Source organism: Letharia columbiana (assembly GCF_014066305.1).
Source record: "Letharia columbiana isolate WasteWater2 chromosome Unknown Sc0000022_s0, whole genome shotgun sequence".
In the NCBI taxonomy this organism is placed as follows: Eukaryota; Fungi; Ascomycota; class Lecanoromycetes; order Lecanorales; family Parmeliaceae; genus Letharia; species Letharia columbiana.
In genome coordinates, this window is record NW_023501063.1 from 140,919 (window position 1) to 160,371 (window position 19,453).

Genomic DNA, 19,453 nt, shown 5'->3' on the forward strand with positions numbered 1-19,453 from the left:
ATGGGCGTGCATCTCCGGTCTACCAGCCATGGGGGCCATGGCTATTTGAGAGGGGGGTAGTGTTACGAGCGTACCCTTGACACACCACTCAGCCCTATGGCTAGCGGGCCTTGGCGGAGGCATCCCCTACCATATCATGCCTCCTTCCCACCTACATAGTTCGGTAGCCTTATTATCCTAGTTCTACCTCACCCATACTGGTATCGCACCTATGCTGGTCCTGACAAAAACAACTAATATAGTATTCGAAGATAAGTTATTTTTATTTCATTTATATAGAATATAGATATCTTTTAGAATTATAAATAGAGGTATACTTTAGTCTACGACGTTAATATATTTCACGAATATAATATAATTACGATTATCTAAATCTACGAATTATAAAGACTTACTTTTATCTAAAGTAATAATATAATAAATAATTTCACAGTTAATTCGAAAGTTAGTCTCATCTATATTTTAAATATTCTAATATTATATACTCTTCTCTTTATAGCCTTATCGAAATTTCTTATACGCTATATATATACTCTTAATATTATATATATTCTTACACTTAGTACTAAGAGATTTTTATTTTTATTTATAATATTTAAGATATTATTTTATAAATTATATAATCTAATTTTTATCGAGTAATTTAAGAGAATAATGCGAATTTAAAGTAATTTTTAGAATATACTTAATAGTATTTTAAATATAATTTAATTAAAATAAATACTCGATATTATTTAAACGATTAATATAGTTATATAGCGATTATTCTTAAGTTATAGTAAGACGTATATAAGTAGATATTCGAGTACTTCTGAAGCTTATCCCCGAAGCTATCTTTACACCCGTCGCGGTTTAAGATTATAATACTCTACGGCCGCTATAGCGCTATGAAAATAACTATTTTTATACTTATTAATAGTCTTCTAGACGAGTTCCTCTTACTTAGAATAAGATAAAGATATAATGTGATAAAATAATAATAGATTATAATATAGGGTATCAAATCGCGAAAAACGCGTCTTTGAGACTAGTGCGTCTTTGAGTTGCGGACTACTATGAGCGGAGCGAATAGTCGGACTACGATTACTATCTCCACGTGATGCGAGCTCGATAAGGTTCGTAGCGAGCTCGCAGAACCGGCAATTCGGTGCGAGTTGCCTCCAAAATCACAGAAGATCGGTTTCTTAGTCGGGACGAACCCTAACCCTAAGCTACAATCGCTTCGTTCCTGGAAAATGGGTAAAGTTTGATTGAATTTGGTGGAAAATATGCTGCTCTACCGCTGCTATGCCGTCCGTCAACTCGCAGAAAGAGGCTTGCTACTGATGTCCTTAATCTATGCCAGGAAGCCATGACGCAAATCGCTCGCTGTACTTGTATCGTAAAGAAAACAATGATGGGCGTGAGCCGGAGAAGTGTAATGTAATGATCCACCAACGCCTGCTGTCACGGGCTAGAGCTTCAAGCGCGAGCCACGATCATGAAAGGATAAAATGCCAACAGCCAGACTCAGACACCATATTCTCACCCGTGCTATCGGTAATAAGATGAATTCGTGTAGTACCTCTGATCCTTATCCTTTGTCTGGCATGACAGAGACTTCTTCTGGGGCTGACCGTGGTCGAGGAAGCTCTGAGGATAGTAACGCTCGTCTGTTGTCTTAGACCTCCCATCGTCTCGCGAAGAGGAGCCATGGCTGATCGAAAGAGGTACCTTGTCCGAATTCGAAGACCGGCCAGATTGACTGCTTGACGACTTGCCCGAGGATGCGGAGCGCGGTTCACTCAAGGTTGTGGCGTACCTTGGCTCGAGGTACCTGTCGTCGTATCTTACGGAGTCATAGGGGGCGCGTTGTTTAGAATCTGTGGAAACTGATTAGGGACAGTGCTGCGACGTCGGGTGGGAGATACACACCAGACTGGCATGACAGAGGAATTTTGCCTGAAGAGTAAGATGAGGTCGAGCGGCTTGATTGGTTTGAGCGAGACATCGTCGATGTCGCTGATAAAAGCTAGGTCTTGTATGTCTTGGGTATGATGCTGAGCAGAGTGGATCGTTGTTGGGTCGTTTGGCTAGGATTCTTTGGCGGTGACGGACAGACAAGAAGGTGTCGCTGCTATTGGGTCCAATTGAAGTGTCTGAAGATACGCAATGGATGTGAAGTGCTAGATTTGAAGAGTAGTGGCAGTATTTGGTCTCTGGGGTTATTAAGACGAGCGCAGAGAGGAAACAGCACGTGAGAAGGCCCAAGAGGATGGCTTCGTAAAAGGATTAAATGCAATTGGTTTATATTTTGAGTCGTATGGAGAAGTTGCACACTCAATCGACTGATGCAGGTACAAATTGAGAAGAGAAATTCTACTGAAGAAAATTGGTTTCTTATACCAGCACGCCTCATAGCCGGGGCAGTATGAGCAATCTTCAGGAGTCGTCAGCGGAGCCGCATCGGATCACATGCTGCCTAATTGGCATGGTGAAAGCACCACTACGGCCCTTGTAACATCAGAGCAAGGCACCCGTCCCAAAGCGGTTAAGCGCGAGGCAGCAATCTACTAAGACTGACCGGCGAAAATAAAGGACAAGAGTCACTTGGAAAATGATCGAGAAACAGGGGCTTAAGAGTCATTTCGACGGTCGGCTGTGTCCGATATAATTCGAGTATTGGATGTGGTTGGGTACTTGCAGAAGGGGTTCGTTGAACGCTTATCGGCGCCTCCGCCCCTGCAAGGCACAGTGTTCGCAGGAATTCATTGAGGCTTCTGATTTGACCGATTGACTCAATCAGGGTCTTCCTGCAGCCTAGCTAGGGAAGGAAGAAGCGTCTTGGTGCAGGCAGATTTTCTAGTCGAGAACTGAGCGGCTGTTGACCATTCAGATGCCCAGCCACGCGCCGCAGTCGATGAAACGAAGGATGGGAAAAGAGGCTATACTGGGAAACACGTTTGCTGTGCGCTCACTCAGCCCATGGTTCAGCAGGATAAGAAGGCAAGTAGGCGATGGTGAACTAGAGAATGAAGAGTGAAAGCTGAAGAGGCGGAGTTGTGCGCTACGCCAAGACTTGTCCCGAGGCGGATCGTTGACTCCTCATTCTCGAGTCTTGATGATGACTCTTTATGCGCGGTTGAAACGAATGCATGTTTCCGCATCATGTCTTATTCATAGCATTCGGAGGCTTTTCATGCATACCATCTTGCGTCTTACAATCATTACTACATCTCACGATGCGACAGTCAGCTGATGGTGTCCTGGCTCGAGTAGCGTAGTTCGCGTAGGACTCCAATCAGAAGAGCCCAATCATGTAATAAAAACACAAGCTTTTCCGGGGGCCATAGACTCCGCTGATGCTGTAATTCCACAAAAGAAACCAGCAACCCCAAAGTTTGAGACTTCTCTACTCTACGAGTATACTCCCATCTTGAAAAATTTTACATGTTGAGGAATGACACCCCCCAAGATTACGGATACGAATACCCCATAGTAGTATACTTTACAGAGTATGCTATTTTCGTCGGAGCCTCCTTATGCAACTAACTAGGCATAGGTGCAACCAAAATCTTCGTTTCAGCATTCATGCCTCATCAATGTTCCATCGTTGCGTAAATGGTGTAGCAGTAGCACGACAGGGTTGCACGAACACTGTGCCGCGCGACCATGATAAGACCATGTGCAAGAATAGATCGTTTATTTTCTAGCCGTATCAAGATACCAATCCACATCATCACTCACTCACTTCGAGTATTCTCAGTCCAATGTATAATTTCCAAGTTTCCTGTGCGCAATCGGTTCCATCACTAGTATCTTTCTGATATGATTCGGTCAGTCCTGAAGTTCCATGCATCTGCTTCCTGTGCGTTGTTTCATGATCTTTTCATGTCCATTTTTTTGGCATGTATGCCCAAAACTTTTCCCAAGATAGGTCCCGTGGACCAAGGTGCTATCAATTTCCAAGGGTTGCCCCTTTTCGAAATAATCGTAAAGGTTGTAACGCGGACGTCGCCCTAGCGAGGCACACTACCCACGTTGTTCACGTTGCCCAAGAATACGACCAACACGGCGCAATAACTGCCGCACCACAGTTTAGTCGATTGCGGGACAAAAAAACACGCATGCCTCGCAGCTACAAGTTATGCCCTGGCAACGATCAGGGCGGGGGTACTCACCCTGCGGATGCGGCCACGATCTCATGCCGTCTCGCCTTCGTGAAGCCCGTGAGGGCAGCAGAGAACACAAGGGTAAAGACAAGGACTACGCCGATAGTATCCGGACTTGTGGCAATTGTTCCCTGAATGGAGAATCTGTAGAGGAGCCAAATCGGCACCACGAGGAGAGCCAAGACTATGGTGGTGATCATCATCGTCACGCAAGTCGAGATTCTATCGCGGTCGTAGTAGTGGATATCTTTGTCGTCGGTCTTGTCTCTTGTCTCCTTTCGAGGGACTGTCAGACAGCGAAATGCGGGCATAGGAGAGTAGATTTGGAAATAGTACTGACTTTAGGGCAGAAGAAAAACTGTCAAGGATTGTCAACACTTCATCGACATAAGATCTCTGAGACTTGGACTTACCTTGATAAGCCTACACCGCAGCACCTTCAACGTCCGCTCAAGCAGTCCATCGAGCCAAGCATACTCCCTGCCCGGTCTCAAAGTAATTAGATCTTCTTTCTCATATATAAATCCCATATCCTCTTCAAAAAGCTGACCTCCATCATTCTCCATGAAGTGTAAGACGCTCCGATAGTCTCGATTCGACGGCCTATCCATTGCCTTGAGCTTTTGAGCTTTGAGCAGTAATTCCGCTACGTCACAGTCACCCAGAAGCCCCTTTATAGTCCCGACGACGCAGGTACTGACCATACTCAAGCGCGACCTTCTCCATCCTCTCCAACAGCTTTACCCTCGATTGCCCCTTCCACACCTCAGGAATCTCTTCTCTCTCAACATCGAAAGGTCTCGACATAAGATAGCTTTCATTGCCATCAGCGTGATCTGTTTGGTCCATGGCGAGAAGTGTAGCTTCCATCCTGCTCATCTCGTCCTGTTTAGACAGCAAGAGGCGGGAATATACCGAGCCGAAGCGCCGGTATACCATGAAGGCATCGTCGCTGTCGAGGAAGCAGGAGATTTTCGGGAAACCCCTTGGGTAATCTTGCACTAGGAATGGTCATTTGAGGCGAATTTGGGTATTTATGGCGACTCACGTTTTCGGACTTTGGGCTTCGACATGCTTTGGCAAGCGGGGTCTTTCCATGGCAGTTGGCCTGATGCGACGAGCTGAATCGCGGTCAAGATCTTAGACTTGACTAGTGCGATTTAGTATCTCTCCCCAAAAGTTTGGTTGCTAATATCTACAGCGAGTATAAGAACCAGTTCTTTCCGCAAGCGTAGCATTTTTTTCTGTGCTCTCGGTGGGGCTTTCCTTGAAAGTGGAATCTGAGAAAGATGAAGAGACTGGTAAGCCTTTCTCCAATTGGCTTGCCTAGCAGCATCAGATGTCATTTTTTATATATAAGATGATTGAAGGGTAGTTCAATAATTCTCTCCTGGGTTCTTCAACGTTATATATATTCATCGATTTCGTGAGCTAACTAATCGAAAGATGACACGGCCATAACATCGTCGATTGTTCCAAGCCCTGTAACGCCCGGCCGAACATGAACGACATAATCTGTGCTCCTTGGAATCAAGCACCTCTCAGACGTCTTGCAGTTCGCCATCTCCATTCAGCCTAGCTTCGTTTCCTCAGTCTCGCCTGCGACTCGCTCATTCTTCCAATCTTTTGAGCGTGTACATCCATGAGTGACGCACGTTATCGTATCTCGCGCTCACGATAGATACTTCGTACTCATGGATGCCTTGGGCGTTCTGTTTCCACAACTTCTTGCCATATTTGAACTTCCTTGGACGCTGCGGCTTCATGTCAGACCTCACCGCCAACTATAAGTTTCAGTTTTTTAATTTTGTACTCACCCTACAACAGGTCTTTGGCCCACATCTGCCCTGCTATCCGGCTTGTGGGGTTGCAATTCATCGGCATCTGGTGCATTGGAACACGGGTTTCGATGATCGCTCTAGGCTATGTTCAGTGCAGGTCAACCAACAGTGGAGGCTTGAGATAGAGCTTACGGAGCCTTGGGAACTTTTTTTTTTAAAAAGGGGGGTTTGAAAAAAAAAAAAAAAAAAAAAAAAAAAAAAACCCCCCAAAAAAAAAAAAAAAAAAAAAAATATTTTAAAAAAAAACAAAAAAAAAATTCTGCTTTGCTAGTGATCTTTCTTATCAGAAACCAATAAAATTAGGCGTTTTCGTTCAATTCGGTCCAATGAATCGTGCAGATTGAGATGCAGGGAAGCTCTTTAGGGTGCCCCGCGTGACCGGGTGATTGGCAATTGGAGATCCACTAGATATGTATTGTCAGCACATTCCCCAAATCCGAAGACCCTGCACCAAGTCAACCAATGTTCGTGGTTCCACCTGCTTGGGACAGATTATGTGCTCAGTTACGGCAGACTCGACTCCAAAGACGCCTTTGTAAGCACACCATTTCGCTCGTTGCACGATTTTTACTATCGGAAAGTGGAGGCTAAGTGCCTTTCCGCCATGAAACACTTTCCGCCATGAAACATCGTCGAACCTTCACGAAGACAGGGTTTAAACATGTAACACGGCCGCCCTTCACCTCTCTGAAAGCATCCATAGCACACGACTGATGCTGATGTCGACCGGTACGGCACACACTATACGTCCATATGGCAATGGCACAGCCTTGTCCCATGCAAGGCATTTTATTGAAAGGAAGGCGCACGGTGCAGAGAATCTAGATGATAAATGAGCCAACAGCAGCTCTGTCTTACATAGTACCCCCATTAGCTTGGCTACTATCTCTACTCTCACTGGTTGTCCGAATATGGACGATAATACCAGATCTCCGCTGACGAAGAGCCCTACGATCAACATACCACCAGAACCTTCCACTGTCAATTACGAAGCCCAGGATAAGAAGGATGACTCTGACTACCAAGCTCTCTAGGGATGGACAAGAGGAAATATGTCTTATACGATATTGAAGTTTTACTCTTGTGTTGGGCGGAGAGTAGTGACGATTTGGCGATGAAAGAGGAAGTATCCAAACTCAAGGGCACTTTTGAAACCCGCTTCAATTATTCGCCACAGTAAGATTCGGGGTTATTGGGTCGCATGATATGCCCCTGTTTCAGGGCCAGGTCGGTACCCCTGCAAGGCGTAGAAGACAGGTGTCCAGTACGAGCTATATAGCCACCTGTTTCGCACCTGTCAATAGCTCTTCATTCGATTTCGTCTCTTTCAGAACTATTATATATTTTTTATTCTACCCACCCATACCTATATATAGCTAGCTATTATTTCACTCTAGCTCTATACTATAGACATATATCGAGCGGAAACCGCAGGTGCAGGTCAACACCATAGTAGCTGCTTTCATCGGCGCTCACGATGGACCAACCACCTTGCTCATAGTATACTATGCCGGTCATGGTAAACCTGGCAGCTACTATGGCAGTCTGGTATTACAAGGGTAAGTTCAACCTAGCTATCCTACTGCTTGGTTGCTAATACCCCCAGGCAAACTTCGGAGAATGATCAACGGCAGCGCTTAGACTTGCTCGAGTGGAATAAGACCGAGCAGCTTTTGGACGATGCTGACGCAGACGTCTTAGAGATCTTTGACTGGTAATCTCCTCTTGCTCGTGGAGGGGACGCTGCTGACATTTCATCGAAGCTGCTACGCAGGGAACTTGGGTCTCACCAGAGGGCAACCCAGGTCAGTCGGATTAGCCAAGCTTTCACGAGTATAACTTCCGGCTGATAAGATCTAGATTGTTCGAATACCTGGCAGCGACCAAAGAGATGGCCACGACACAAGTTCCTGGTGAAGACTCATTTACGTCAGCCCTTATATACGCACTAGAAGCTTTGGTCGAGGAGAAAGGCATGTCCACAACGGTGGAACTCCTCAGAAAGATTAAGTCCCATGCGCCCAACTTCCCTAGTGATCAGATTCCCGTGCTCTCCGATCGAAGAGACGATGCCCAAGCTGGTCGCATCATGCTTCATCCACTCCACAGAAATCAAGAAGATGGCTCACGAACCGCTATATCATCGGAAGAAACTTCCAATCTAGATGCTCTCAAACGCCACACCGTGACTTTGCATTCTGATTTCGCCAAAAAACCTCCATCTACAGACATTGAGATTCTCGGCCGCCATTTGAATCAAATTTTTGAGAGGTCCACCCTTGGTGTAAATCGAGTGCGGTGGGGGGGTATGAAACGATCAGCGGCTGCCCGTGCTGTTGGAAGCTTTCAGGCTGGTTTGCAACGATCTCGTCGCGCGAGCATGAAACAGTGGCCGATTTTTGCTACGAGTACGATAGTCCTGAAGACCTTGCAATAGTATACTATGGTGGACACGCATATGAAACGGCACCAAGCTGCGTTGGATCTGGCCACTGCTGAATCGTGGTTAGCTGGGAAGAGTTCCGAGCTGCTGACGCCATCTTCGTCAGGTCGGGACTCACCGCAGGCGCTGGAGCTTGCAGCAACAGGGAGCGTGGGCGTCAACCCTCCGGTTGTCAGCGCCATATCATTCCCAAATTCATCGAGCTCAAATGAGGAGAGCGACGACGGCCACATCTTAGTCCGCAGAGTCCGAAACAAGAAGCAGAAGTCCGATACGGATGGAGAAGAGGCTTCCCGAACGACACATAGACTTTCCGTCGGAAGTCATTGCTTTACCGTTGGCAGCCCACAGAGCTCGTCAGCTTTCAGCGCCTTCTAGTGTTGACAAAATAGGATTGGCGCCTGGATATTTGTGTAGAAGACAATCAACGCAAGCTGTTTTAGGGTTCCACAGTTCCGATACGCGCTGCAAGAGACGAAAGGACACATTTTCGTAATATTGATGGAATGCTTGTGGAGAGGCGCTCATGTTGCTGTTTGAAGGTTTTCTTTCGTAGGTTTAGCGGGCATCTTGCGGGTCTGTGACGACGTCGTACTCATTCCCTCTCATCTCGAGTCGAGCATTCTCCTCTACATTTGCCGTTGGCCTGATCAGGCCGGTTTTTGTGCAGGGCTCATTTGTACGTAATTCATTCAAGTTTTCATCGGCGTCCACTTCCCACGGGTAGAATTTTCTCATAATGTAACTTGGAGCAAGGATTCCCGCATGGTCATTTGATCTGTGCTACCAAGGACTAGAAATGAAGTCGACGGATGATGACTTTCAGGTCTAATCTCATGCCATGGGGCATCACAGTATAGCAACTCCCGACTGGCACCATGATGCACCTGTATGCCACTTTCGCCATTGTTACGACGAATTAGGGTACTTTGAAGTTTAATGGTGATTCTGGATGTACTTGATGCTTGATCATGTACATAGACAGAAACAGCGGGAGGGGCTGCACTCTCAATTGGACTTCAGTATGGTCAGCAAGTAGCAGAATGTTAGTCTCAAGAGCTTCAGATAGTGCTCTCGTCATTGGAATGAGGGACTTTCTTTCTCCACACCTGATCATAGAGACTAATTGTTGTTCCTTCGATTTAGAGGTGTAGAAATGTAGTACTCTACTAAGAAACAATTGTTTGGATATTGCCTCAGTCCCTCAGTCCCTCAGACGTGCCAAGATCGCTAAGCCCCTTTAGGTTAGTCCGCTGACTTCGCAGTCTTCGGGTGACACCTAAAATCCGAGACTTCAGTAAGTCGTTCTTTCACAACAGTAAAATATTGAGAATCCAAATTATAGAACGTAGAATAAGATCTCTAGGGTTTCAAGAATCTTTTAAGTCGGAGTTATTTATTGATGACTGGGTGAGTTTTCGGGAGAATATCCCCTCTCCCCAGATTTTCGGATTTAAGACCGTGCATTATCAAGCAGCGGGCATTACCGGGTATATACTTCTTAGTAACCCAAAGGGGCTTAGCGATCTTGGCACGTCTGAGGGAACTACCTCCGGGCCCAATTTTATTAACAGACTGCACACTGATTCACAAAGAATACTCCAGCACTTATGACTGCGAGAAGAAACTTACTGATGTGCCTTTCAAGTCTTGAAAATATCTCGGCCCTGAGGGATATGGGCTATATAAGCTATGGGAGCCCTGTACTCTGGCCCTGCCGAGGGGTAAGAGTGGTACAAATTGCTTTAACGCTTAGTCTGAAAGTTGTGTCTCAAATACAGTGATCTTGTGGTCATGCTTCAATGTATGCTGGTTTCTATCATGCCTTATCTCTTCCTGTTTCTTTACTTAGCCTTGATGCTTCTGTTGCTGCGGAACCCATGCATTGGCATCGGAACCACGCTTGATGTCCTTCCTAGCGGTCTATCTAGACAGCTAGTCCTGCCGGCGAGGGTCGAAAGGAGAGATCTCTGGCCAAAGTCCTGTTAACGGAATGTCACTTATCCCAGTACCATCAGCTTACCTATCAGCGAGGGGACCAATGCTAGTATCCTGGTGGCGTGACACGTATGTATCCGTTCCCTAAATCCGTCTAGGAAAAGCTTCCTGGAATATCTGCGCACAGAGCTCATCTCTCACACAACCTGCCCTCACCAATGCCCCACGTCCGAGCATTCCTCATAACCGCCGAGTCAAGGACGGCTCTGTTATCGCACAAGGTGCAATGGTCGAATTGCCTGTCGCAGATGAGGACGTCGAGGTCAACAATGCCGCTCAGACTGGAGCCGAGCGCCTGTACCACCTCTGCAAAAAGTAAGACTAAAAGTTGCGCGAGGTACGGTCATGAGCGGATTGTTCGAGAGAGGCTTGCCTTTGTCTATACCACTTCTATAAGGCATCAATCCCGGTATCCACTTGATCACCGGCTCTATAGTCACGGCTCCTGTAGTCGGGATGTCTAAACGTTGGCACAAGCGGAGTCCGAGAGCCTGTTCTGATACGGAAGGCTTCATTCTGACGAGCACGTGGCGGAGTGGTTGCCGGGCCCCCCTACACAGCGGAACATAATCGGAACGGCGGTCTCGCTCGATGGACCAGCTAGGACGGTCTCCTCGCCAAGATATGTAGAGGTAGGACGAGCAGGGCCGATGAACGCGGAAGGGATCTTTGGTATGTCGACGTGGTTAGCGGCCACATCCATGACAAAGTGGTGGAGATCGCCAAGATCTGGACGTGGATGCTGTCCGGAGCTGAATGCTGTGCTAGAAGATACCATCATTGGTTGGATGGAGGAAAACGACTGGGGTAAGATTTTAGGGACGTTGGGTAGGTGAATGTGCAAAAGGTATAGATATTTGCGTGAAAGAGGTGGTAGGAGCAAGAACCGTGTTAGGGCCGAATCACGCGGCGAAAATGGCCACAAGATGCTCGGAGTCACAACCAAGCAAGACATTCCAGCAAGTTCCGACATTCTCCTTGATACTCTACAGCACTTACACATTGGACTGAGTCTCTATCCAACCTATCTAGAAGGGCATTTTTCCCTATATTTGGGAACGAGTATTCATGAGAGGAAGGGAGAGGTGCGACAAATCAAGCAAGCGTGCCGCACCTAGCGGGAATATCATTGCACCAATCTTCATAAATCACATCCACGCTTCCTTGATCTCATTTTCAGCAGGTAATCACACAAGACGCAGGATCATGACTCCATCTCCGAGTGTTACCGCCAAGAGGCATACACTCCCTGCAGGACGTAAGTCTGCGAAGGGAGGTGTTTGTTCTTGCCGGAATCTAACATCCGCGACAGATGCTATGAACACTGCGAGGCACCAGACCGAGGCTACCTCGAGCGAATCTCATGAGGACTTAGACTCCTCATCTCACCCTCCCAGCAACCAAACACCACAAGCCTCAGGTTCTGTGGTGCCGCCGAGTGGTCATACTCCAGCCAGAAGATTCCATCCGGATCACCCTGGCTTTCTACATGTAGGCCAGCGTCGTTCTGACTGGACAGACGTCTGGCTGTCAACTCCGCCTAGGGGCCCTTCGTTCCAGCAAGTATTTCGCGACCATAAACTCGCGCATGTCTCGGAAGAGGGACTGGAATTTGACTGGCTCGATGGATTCAATGCCAACAATTATCCAGGAACCACTACCGCTGAGCAAAAAGAGGCACGGCGTCTACACCTGAATGATATCCCATGTGCCAATCGCGTCAAGACTACACCAAATCAATCACGTGCATCGGCAGATCCAAATCCGCTGAGGGAAAGCGCGAAGTCTTCGTATGATGGGCACGGGTCGATGGATAGAGCGCCAACGAGCTCGCAAGTTCCTATTCAGACTTTATTGGTTGTTTCTGCAAACAACTGATCAGATTATGTCTCAATTTACGTCTGTCTTAAGGCGGGTTGGACTATCTCAGACCTCTTCGAGTCACTGCTCGACTATTGCAAAAGTCGAGGTCAGCCAGCCGAAAATGCGACTACAATAGAAGCTAGGTTTCTTTGGAACAATGAAGCGCAGCTCTTGAGGAAGACAAACCAGAGGAAATGGTTATCTTCTGGGAGGCTTTACGAAGAGCTTGGGAACAAAAAAGGAGTTAGTTCCTGGCGAATGGGTGCGAGATCGAGATGATACTTCGTGTGGAAGAGGCTACATAGATCGGCACTGACTTCTCGTGCCGGTAAAGGAGGGTGGTACTACGCGAGAAGGCCAATTGCTGCATCAATGGCCAATCATCATGCTTGACCTTCTCCGTGTGCTACGAGGTCGGTTGATTGACTTGTATTCCAACCAGCATGCATGCATCAAAACTAGGGGATGCATAGAATTGTAATCTTGCTTCCTCATTCGAAGTCTTGTTCTTGAATGAGTGCTCACGCAGGAACAACAACACTTTCATGTATGGCTCTCCGTTAAAGTCAACTCGATCAAGCCATTTCAAAGTATCTTGTAAGATCTTACAATGACAACTGAGGTTTGATAGATGCACCGTAGAGCTAGGACACCAACCAGAATGCGGCAAGCAGGAAGGGTGGAATCAATCTGGCGGCTTTCTCCAGTTTATATTGCACGGAGGGCTATCTAAAGTCAGCAAGGTCCGAGTCAAATTACAAGCCGTTGCTCCAAAAGTATCTTCATTGTCCACCACTGCTAAAGCACAGCATTATAGTGTTGTAAGCTCTTGCATTACCAAAAAAGCCCTGGCGTCGATTCACTCGATCCATTGACTAGAACCCACATGTTTGTCCCAAGCCATTTCATGCCCAAACATCCAATCCTGTCCCTAGCATCCGCCCCTCCAGTCTCTTCGCCTCCATCCTTCTACTCCCCAACAAGAGGCCTTCACGTCAAAATCGACCGCAACAGGCACTCACGCAGCAACAGCGACAGGATTCACAACCTCTTGAACCACAAAGACCCTAGGCCCGCACTCACGAAAGCAGGGAAGCCAAAAGCCCATCAACAATCGCTCCACAAGGACGAGACCGGCCACTTTTATATTATACATAGCGCAGTTACTCCTCCATGGCTTAAAACCCCTGAAGTCCAAACAAGCAGCCACGAAGAAAGCGTTATTGGCAGCTCTGCAATGGGTAGCAGGCTTGACGGTGCCAGAGACCATCCTCAAGATCGAAAGAGATCTAGCAGCTGAACGGCTGCAGAGAAGAAGCATCAGAAGCAGGAACCGCTTCGAGAGGGGACAAAAGCGTAAGAAAGAACGAAGCGCCAGAGGGACGGATGAGGACGACTTGCTGGCCGACGTCCAAGCTCATTACCAAAGAGGAGTCCAAATCGATCAAGGTACGACTCCCGGGGTATCGTTGCTCGGTAGAGTACTCGTACCCCGTAAAGAAATCGCCATGCTCATAACGTCCCCGCCACAGGTTTCAAAGCGCCTAGACATCAGCGATCTATCAGGGGCCTTCCACATCGCCGCACCGGCCTTCTCAAGCGACTGGGATTGCTTAAGGCCCAAATCCCGCCTTCTTTTCGACATCAGAGCACGTCTGGGGTGCCTTTGACTTCGGCGCCTTTGAAGCGAAATCAATTGCGCTTTTCATCGACTGTCACGCCTGCAAATAAATCTGATGTGGGCTTCGTCTGGCGCGGATGGTGAGGATGAGACGGAAGATGATTCTGATACGGGCAATGAGAATGGCGATGATGATGATGATGAAGAGGAAGAGGAAGAGTCCGAAGAGGAAGAGAACCAATGAGACGAGACGGACGGGTAGGACTGGGAGGAGATGATGGAATAAGGGAGATTGGGATGCTCTCGTTGTTCTATGTATGACACAAGCACTTCAAGCAATCCAAAGACTCCGAGCCAAAGCCCGAATGTCCAGCAACAAAATTGTAAAGACTAATTTCGAAATGATACCGGAGGTCGCCGCCTGATCTGCGCGCGTGCTGAAGCCGATAAATGTCGCAGCAATGGGTATCGTGAACTCCTTCGAATGCAATGCTTCAACCGGGAAACCCTGCGATCCAACCGAACGCGCTGAATGCTTCTCGCTTTACAATGCCTATCCAAGCCGCCGTCTGCGTACACTGAATGCATCTTTGCTGGCCTGTCCCAATTTCCACCAGCCACTGTTCCCTTTTCCTTTTCCCTTTTCCTTTTTTCCTTTTCCTTTTCCTTTCCTTTTCCTTTCCTTTTCCTTTCCTTTCCCTTTTCCTTTTCCTTTTTCTTTCCTTTCCCCTTCCCCTTGCTCGTCCCCTTTCTCTTTTCTCCCTTTTCCTTTCCCTTCTCTGTACCCATTTACTCCTTGTTCCATTTACCCTCTTTTCTCCCCGAGACTTCTTTCATCAGGGACTGAAATCGAATAGTGGAGTGTCTGCGTTCGGCTTCTGACGTACTAGTACAAGATTCTCCTTATTTCAAAAACCTAAGATATCTTCCCCCAATCCTAGATCTTTTTGCACAGCCCAACCTCAATTGACCTCTTTCCATTACGCCAGGAACCGATACTTCGAGAAGCCTTTTGCAGTGCAAAACCTCCTGCATGCGGCTTTGATGGTACAACAATGCTTTTTGTTTCCAAAACCAGGGGCGTTCTCCTCCAGTCTTGACATCTTGCTGTTTTGAAGGTGCAGCAATCCTCCTCGGCTGCAAGATCAGTCGCGTACTTCTCCGCTCCTGACATCCTGTTGTTCCTCCTCTTGCTCCTCGTCATGTAAACTCTCGATCCATGACAGCAATCACCCTAGCGCTTCGATCCATTCATCTTTGGTACTGAGAAGCCATGACTCCCGCCTGCCGACCATCCATTCATGCTTCTGCGTACTCCTAGAGTCTTTCTTGGCGCCACCTCTGTCTGTAGTCGCGCAATGCTCGTGGTGTGAAACGTCCTGGAGGGCACAATATCGGTGTGCCGGGGTGCTACCTCGCTGTCTTCCACCCTGCTTATCATTTTGGGGGGCGATTGGTGTTCACATTGATTTTCTGCTGCTTCCACGAGCTCTTCAATGTGCGGTGGTGAGCTAGACAGGAAGACATAGGGTTTCTTCCTTAGAGGCTCTTCTTCGTGGATGAGAGGGCGCGGTCGATTTGTATTCGAGAGGGGTTGCAGTCGGTGAGTTGCTAATGCTTCAGGTAACGGTAAGTTGGGTGTCCTTGATGTTGGGCCCAAACGGCCGACCAAGACCTGATTCGTAGTGGCTGTGGGACCTGTGACTGTCACGTTACCAGAAGTATGATTGCGGCCTGCAACTAGGTTTCCCAGTGTTCCTTCCGCGAGTTGATCGGATGGTGTGCTTCTCCCGTGCTTTCCCGCCTTCATTCCAAAGAAGCTCATCAGATTGCCTTGACCTCCCCCTTGTGCGAAGCTAGATTTGCTGTTCAATTTCGCTTCTTCCTTGCGTACTTTCGATGGCTTTGCACCTCGATTTGGCATAGTGTCCATCTTCTTATGTTCGTCGACATGTTGTAATTGCGTCGCTGCTGAGATGAAGCCCGTGTTATAAGAAAAGGTTGAGCTACTCTGCATTGTGGTTGTACTGCCAATATGTCCCGCCACAGGTGGGTTCGCGCAGGCTGTCATCCCTTCAACAACACTGCGTTCGCTGTCCTGCATCCTCCTTCGCTTGTATGGATGCTCGGAGGATTCGTTGGAGTCCCATTTGCTCCGTCTAGCGCCGGTCGCCTTGACCTCTTCTTCCCCAGTGAGAGGCCATAGATTATCGTGCACGCTTTTTAGTGTCTCACAAGCCTCAGAGATTTGGGCTTGAGTTGGACTGTCCCTTCTTAGTATTCGCGCAATGTCATTGACAGTGCTGCTGTTTATTGTTGGGCCCTGGCTAACCAGGAGATTGGTCACCGGCTTGGTTGAAAGGAACGGTGACATGGCCGTTTCTTCCCTTTGAGAGTTCTTCATTGGACAGCTGATGTAGAGCAAAGCTTGGGCTCGGGTCATTGCAACGTACAATAGCCTCCGTTCCTCGTCCGTATCTTCTGCTCTTGAATGCGGTATGCAACCCTCGTACGCGGATGGCACGAAGACCACGGGCCACTCTAGGCCTTTCGCAGCGTGTATAGTGGAGATGGTGACCTGTGACTGCAGTGCTCCTTTCCCTTCCGTGTCTTCCTCCTCTTTCTGAAGCTCCGATGCGAGCGCAACGTTGGCTAGAAACTTGGCCAATGCTTCTTCTGCTGCATTACCTCGCTGTTGTTCCAAGCCTTCAATGTTGGGGAGGTCATCGTCTTCTTTCCACTCGTTTGCATCGCAGACCGTAAATTCGGATGCTTGCGCAGTAAGCTCTTCGACATTCGCCCAACGAGCTTCAGAATCATCCGGATGGCTCTTTTGCAGGTAATTTTGGAAGTCGAGCTTCTCGATTATGTACCCCAAAATGGTCTTAGGCGAGTCAGGATTACTCGTATCCAAGATCTTGTTTCTGGAGGTCAGGATGAGGTTGACAAAGGAGCCCAGTCCTTGCTTCGCTGCTTTAGACAAGTTTGTCCTGGTAGTGTTTTGTGTAGAATTTCGAAGCAGTGTCCAAAGGGCCAATTTTCGGGTCTCCGCCTCTTCTAGCAGCGCTTTCACGGTCGTTGCACCTAAGCCACGTGCAGGTGTGTTGATGATGCGAGAAATGGCATCGTTGTTGTTCGGCTGACTGACCACCCTTAAGTAGTCGAGGAGAATCTTGACTTCTAGACGATCGAAGAACTTCTTGCCTCCTACCATACGATAGGGTATTCCAGCTCTGCCCATGGCTGATTCGACCTGGCGTGATAGTGAAGCAGTGCGAAGAAGTATAGCGAAGTCCGAGTATGCGAGAAGACGACCAGTCAGTCCAGCCATCCTTTGTAATTCGAAGACGATCCACAAAGCCTCAATCTCAGCGGTTGGTAGTCTTCGCAGCACGGGCATAGTGCCGGGGCAGTGCGTGGGCAGTAGAGATTTGGCAGGTCGCGACGTGTCTTGCTGTATTACTTCGTCCGCTGCCAAAAGTACCGCGCCTGAAGATCTATAGTTGTCTTTGAGGTGGATGGTAATCATACCAGGGTATTGCTGTTGCATTCTTTCCAGGTTCTTGATCTCTGCAGACCTCCATCCATATATGCTCTGATCTGGATCACCGACTGTAGTGACCCTCTTGTTCTTTGCAGCAAACAGCCTCATCAAGTCGAATTGAACCACATTTGTATCTTGAAATTCGTCGATCAACACCACCTCTACATTCGAAACGCATGTAGGATTTTGGCGGAGGAGGTCAACGCAGCTCAACAAGAGATCATCGTAATCAAGTAGATTGGATTTGGCCAGTTGACTCTGATATTCCTCGAATACAATTGAAAACTCCTGCTGTTCCACATTCTTCTTCTGTGGCAGCTGTTGGGCCAGTTCCCCTTTCTGCTTTCCAACTTGCTGGTCTGGTCCATGTAGACCCTTGGATTTGCAGCTCGAGATTCGTGACTGGGCCTTCTTAGCATCAATCTTGAGCCCTAAGCGTTTGATGATCCTCTTGATGATGGCTGTGCTGTCCGAGCTATCGGCAATGCCGAATCCCTTGTGAAGGCCAATGAGATGGCCGTAGGTGACAAGATATCGGCGGCATACCGAGTGGAATGTACCCAGGACTAATCGCTTCGCGGTGTCACTACCAAGAAGTTTGGCGATTCTCTCCTTCATTTCTCGCGAACTCTTCACAGTGAATGTGAGACAAATGATGTCCCATGGTTTGTATCGGTGGTGTTGAAGGAGGTAAGCCACCCGTGATGTGAGTGTCTTTGTTTTGCCGCTTCCCGGCGGAGCCAGGATTTGTAAGACATTAGATGGCGAGGTAACTGCATCTTGTTGTGGTTCATTGAGTCCTTGGAGAATAGGATCCATGGCTAATGGGTCATGGTCGATGTGAAAGACGAAGTGGTGTTAATTGTTGATTGACGCGAACGAAGGTGGGGGTCGAATTTAGCGCGGAAAGCGCACCTGGGCACGTGCCTTTAGCCAAGAGCCAAGCTCACCGAGAAACCTAAAATCGAGCTGAGGTCAGAGAAGAGATCTTGGAATTTGGGAAAAAGCTCTCATGACAATGAAGTGAAGATGAGATAGAAGAATGGAGCGCAATCATGACACTTCGAAAGGTCTGCTTGGGCATCCTTTAGCAGACTACGCTCGAAAGATCCTGCAGTACCTCTTCAGGACGATCCTTCCAGGTGACTCGGATGGGTGTCGATTAGAATGGCAGACGCTACTCTCCCGGGGACTACTTCAAGCCACTTGCGAGGACATCTCTACTAATTCTCCCATATAAAATAGGAGGTAAAAAATGGAGACGGCTCATGCCTCGCTCCCGGATGCTTTCATCCCATGTTTCTTTCATGTCATCGTCGCTTTCTACGACCTTCTATCATTGTCGACTCCCTCTCCACCCTCCAAAGCCCAAATTGCCTAGCACAGTAGCCGGGATCTATGTCGCGCCTCCTCTAACAACCCCCGGTATCGGTCGTTGCAAGCCGATGTTGTCGATAAGAGGAATGGGACACAGAAGGTCCTGCTACCAACACTCTTAAATTTCGTACCGGCATCCTTCCTCTAAAGTCGCTGAATACCCTGGACAATGCTTCAGAAGTTTTCGGAACGCCCGTCCAAGCCCTTTCCTTAATGCCCCGATGAGATCACCAAAGAAGCGTGAAGTCTCATCCATGGCGCTCGAACGAGTAGAAAGAGCTAGGATGACGAGACCTACTGCGATTGCGAGTTCTTTCGCAAATACCAGCTACCGTGTCGCGATATTTGGGCTCAGCATCAGGCTCTTTGGGACGCTGAAAGTGGAGGATTTTGACCGCTGGGCGAATAATCTGGGAGGACTCGGGCTTAAATGCTCTATGAGGGTATCACCTCAGAATACTACGAAAGGGATATTTCGACGGTAGGAGATTGAGGCTTCGGAAATATTTTCTCAAAGTCATTACGGGACCAAAAAATTGGTCTTTGGGCTTAGCGGACTTTCAGGAGGGTGTCAGGCCAATATGTCGTAAAGGGGCAACGTAATCCTCTGGGCAC

At 47.9% G+C, this 19,453-nt stretch overlaps 5 protein-coding genes across 5 annotated transcripts; 3 read left to right on the plus strand and 2 right to left on the minus strand.

The window, feature by feature from the left end:
• Nucleotides 1-1,533: 1,533 nt before the first annotated feature.
• On the minus strand, nt 1,534-5,224 carry HO173_006992 (uncharacterized protein; the record flags this gene model as incomplete). Its single annotated transcript, XM_037308897.1, has 8 exons — nt 1,534-1,862; nt 3,727-3,802; nt 4,020-4,062; nt 4,161-4,426; nt 4,492-4,509; nt 4,565-4,797; nt 4,853-5,152; nt 5,200-5,224. The coding sequence occupies 8 exons, from the start codon at nt 5,222-5,224 to the stop codon at nt 1,534-1,536; spliced, it is 1,290 nt and encodes a 429-aa protein (XP_037164161.1).
• A 2,659-nt stretch (nt 5,225-7,883) lies between these two features.
• On the plus strand, nt 7,884-8,813 carry HO173_006993 (uncharacterized protein; the record flags this gene model as incomplete). The annotated part of the gene is made up of 2 exons (XM_037308898.1): nt 7,884-8,400; nt 8,542-8,813. The coding sequence occupies 2 exons, from the start codon at nt 7,884-7,886 to the stop codon at nt 8,811-8,813; spliced, it is 789 nt and encodes a 262-aa protein (XP_037164162.1).
• Nucleotides 8,814-11,639: 2,826 nt separating this feature from the next.
• Nucleotides 11,640-12,311, plus strand: HO173_006994 (uncharacterized protein; the record flags this gene model as incomplete). The annotated part of the gene is made up of 2 exons (XM_037308899.1): nt 11,640-11,691; nt 11,746-12,311. 2 exons carry the CDS (start codon nt 11,640-11,642, stop codon nt 12,309-12,311), a joined length of 618 nt encoding a protein of 205 aa, XP_037164163.1.
• A 370-nt stretch (nt 12,312-12,681) lies between these two features.
• On the plus strand, nt 12,682-13,966 carry HO173_006995 (uncharacterized protein; the record flags this gene model as incomplete). The annotated part of the gene is made up of 3 exons (XM_037308900.1): nt 12,682-12,773; nt 12,928-13,117; nt 13,388-13,966. 3 exons carry the CDS (start codon nt 12,682-12,684, stop codon nt 13,964-13,966), a joined length of 861 nt encoding a protein of 286 aa, XP_037164164.1.
• Nucleotides 13,967-15,151: 1,185 nt separating this feature from the next.
• On the minus strand, nt 15,152-18,280 carry HO173_006996 (uncharacterized protein; the record flags this gene model as incomplete). Its single annotated transcript, XM_037308901.1, has 1 exon — nt 15,152-18,280. The coding sequence occupies one exon, from the start codon at nt 18,278-18,280 to the stop codon at nt 15,152-15,154; it is 3,129 nt and encodes a 1,042-aa protein (XP_037164165.1).
• Between the last annotated feature and the right edge of the window lie 1,173 nt (nt 18,281-19,453).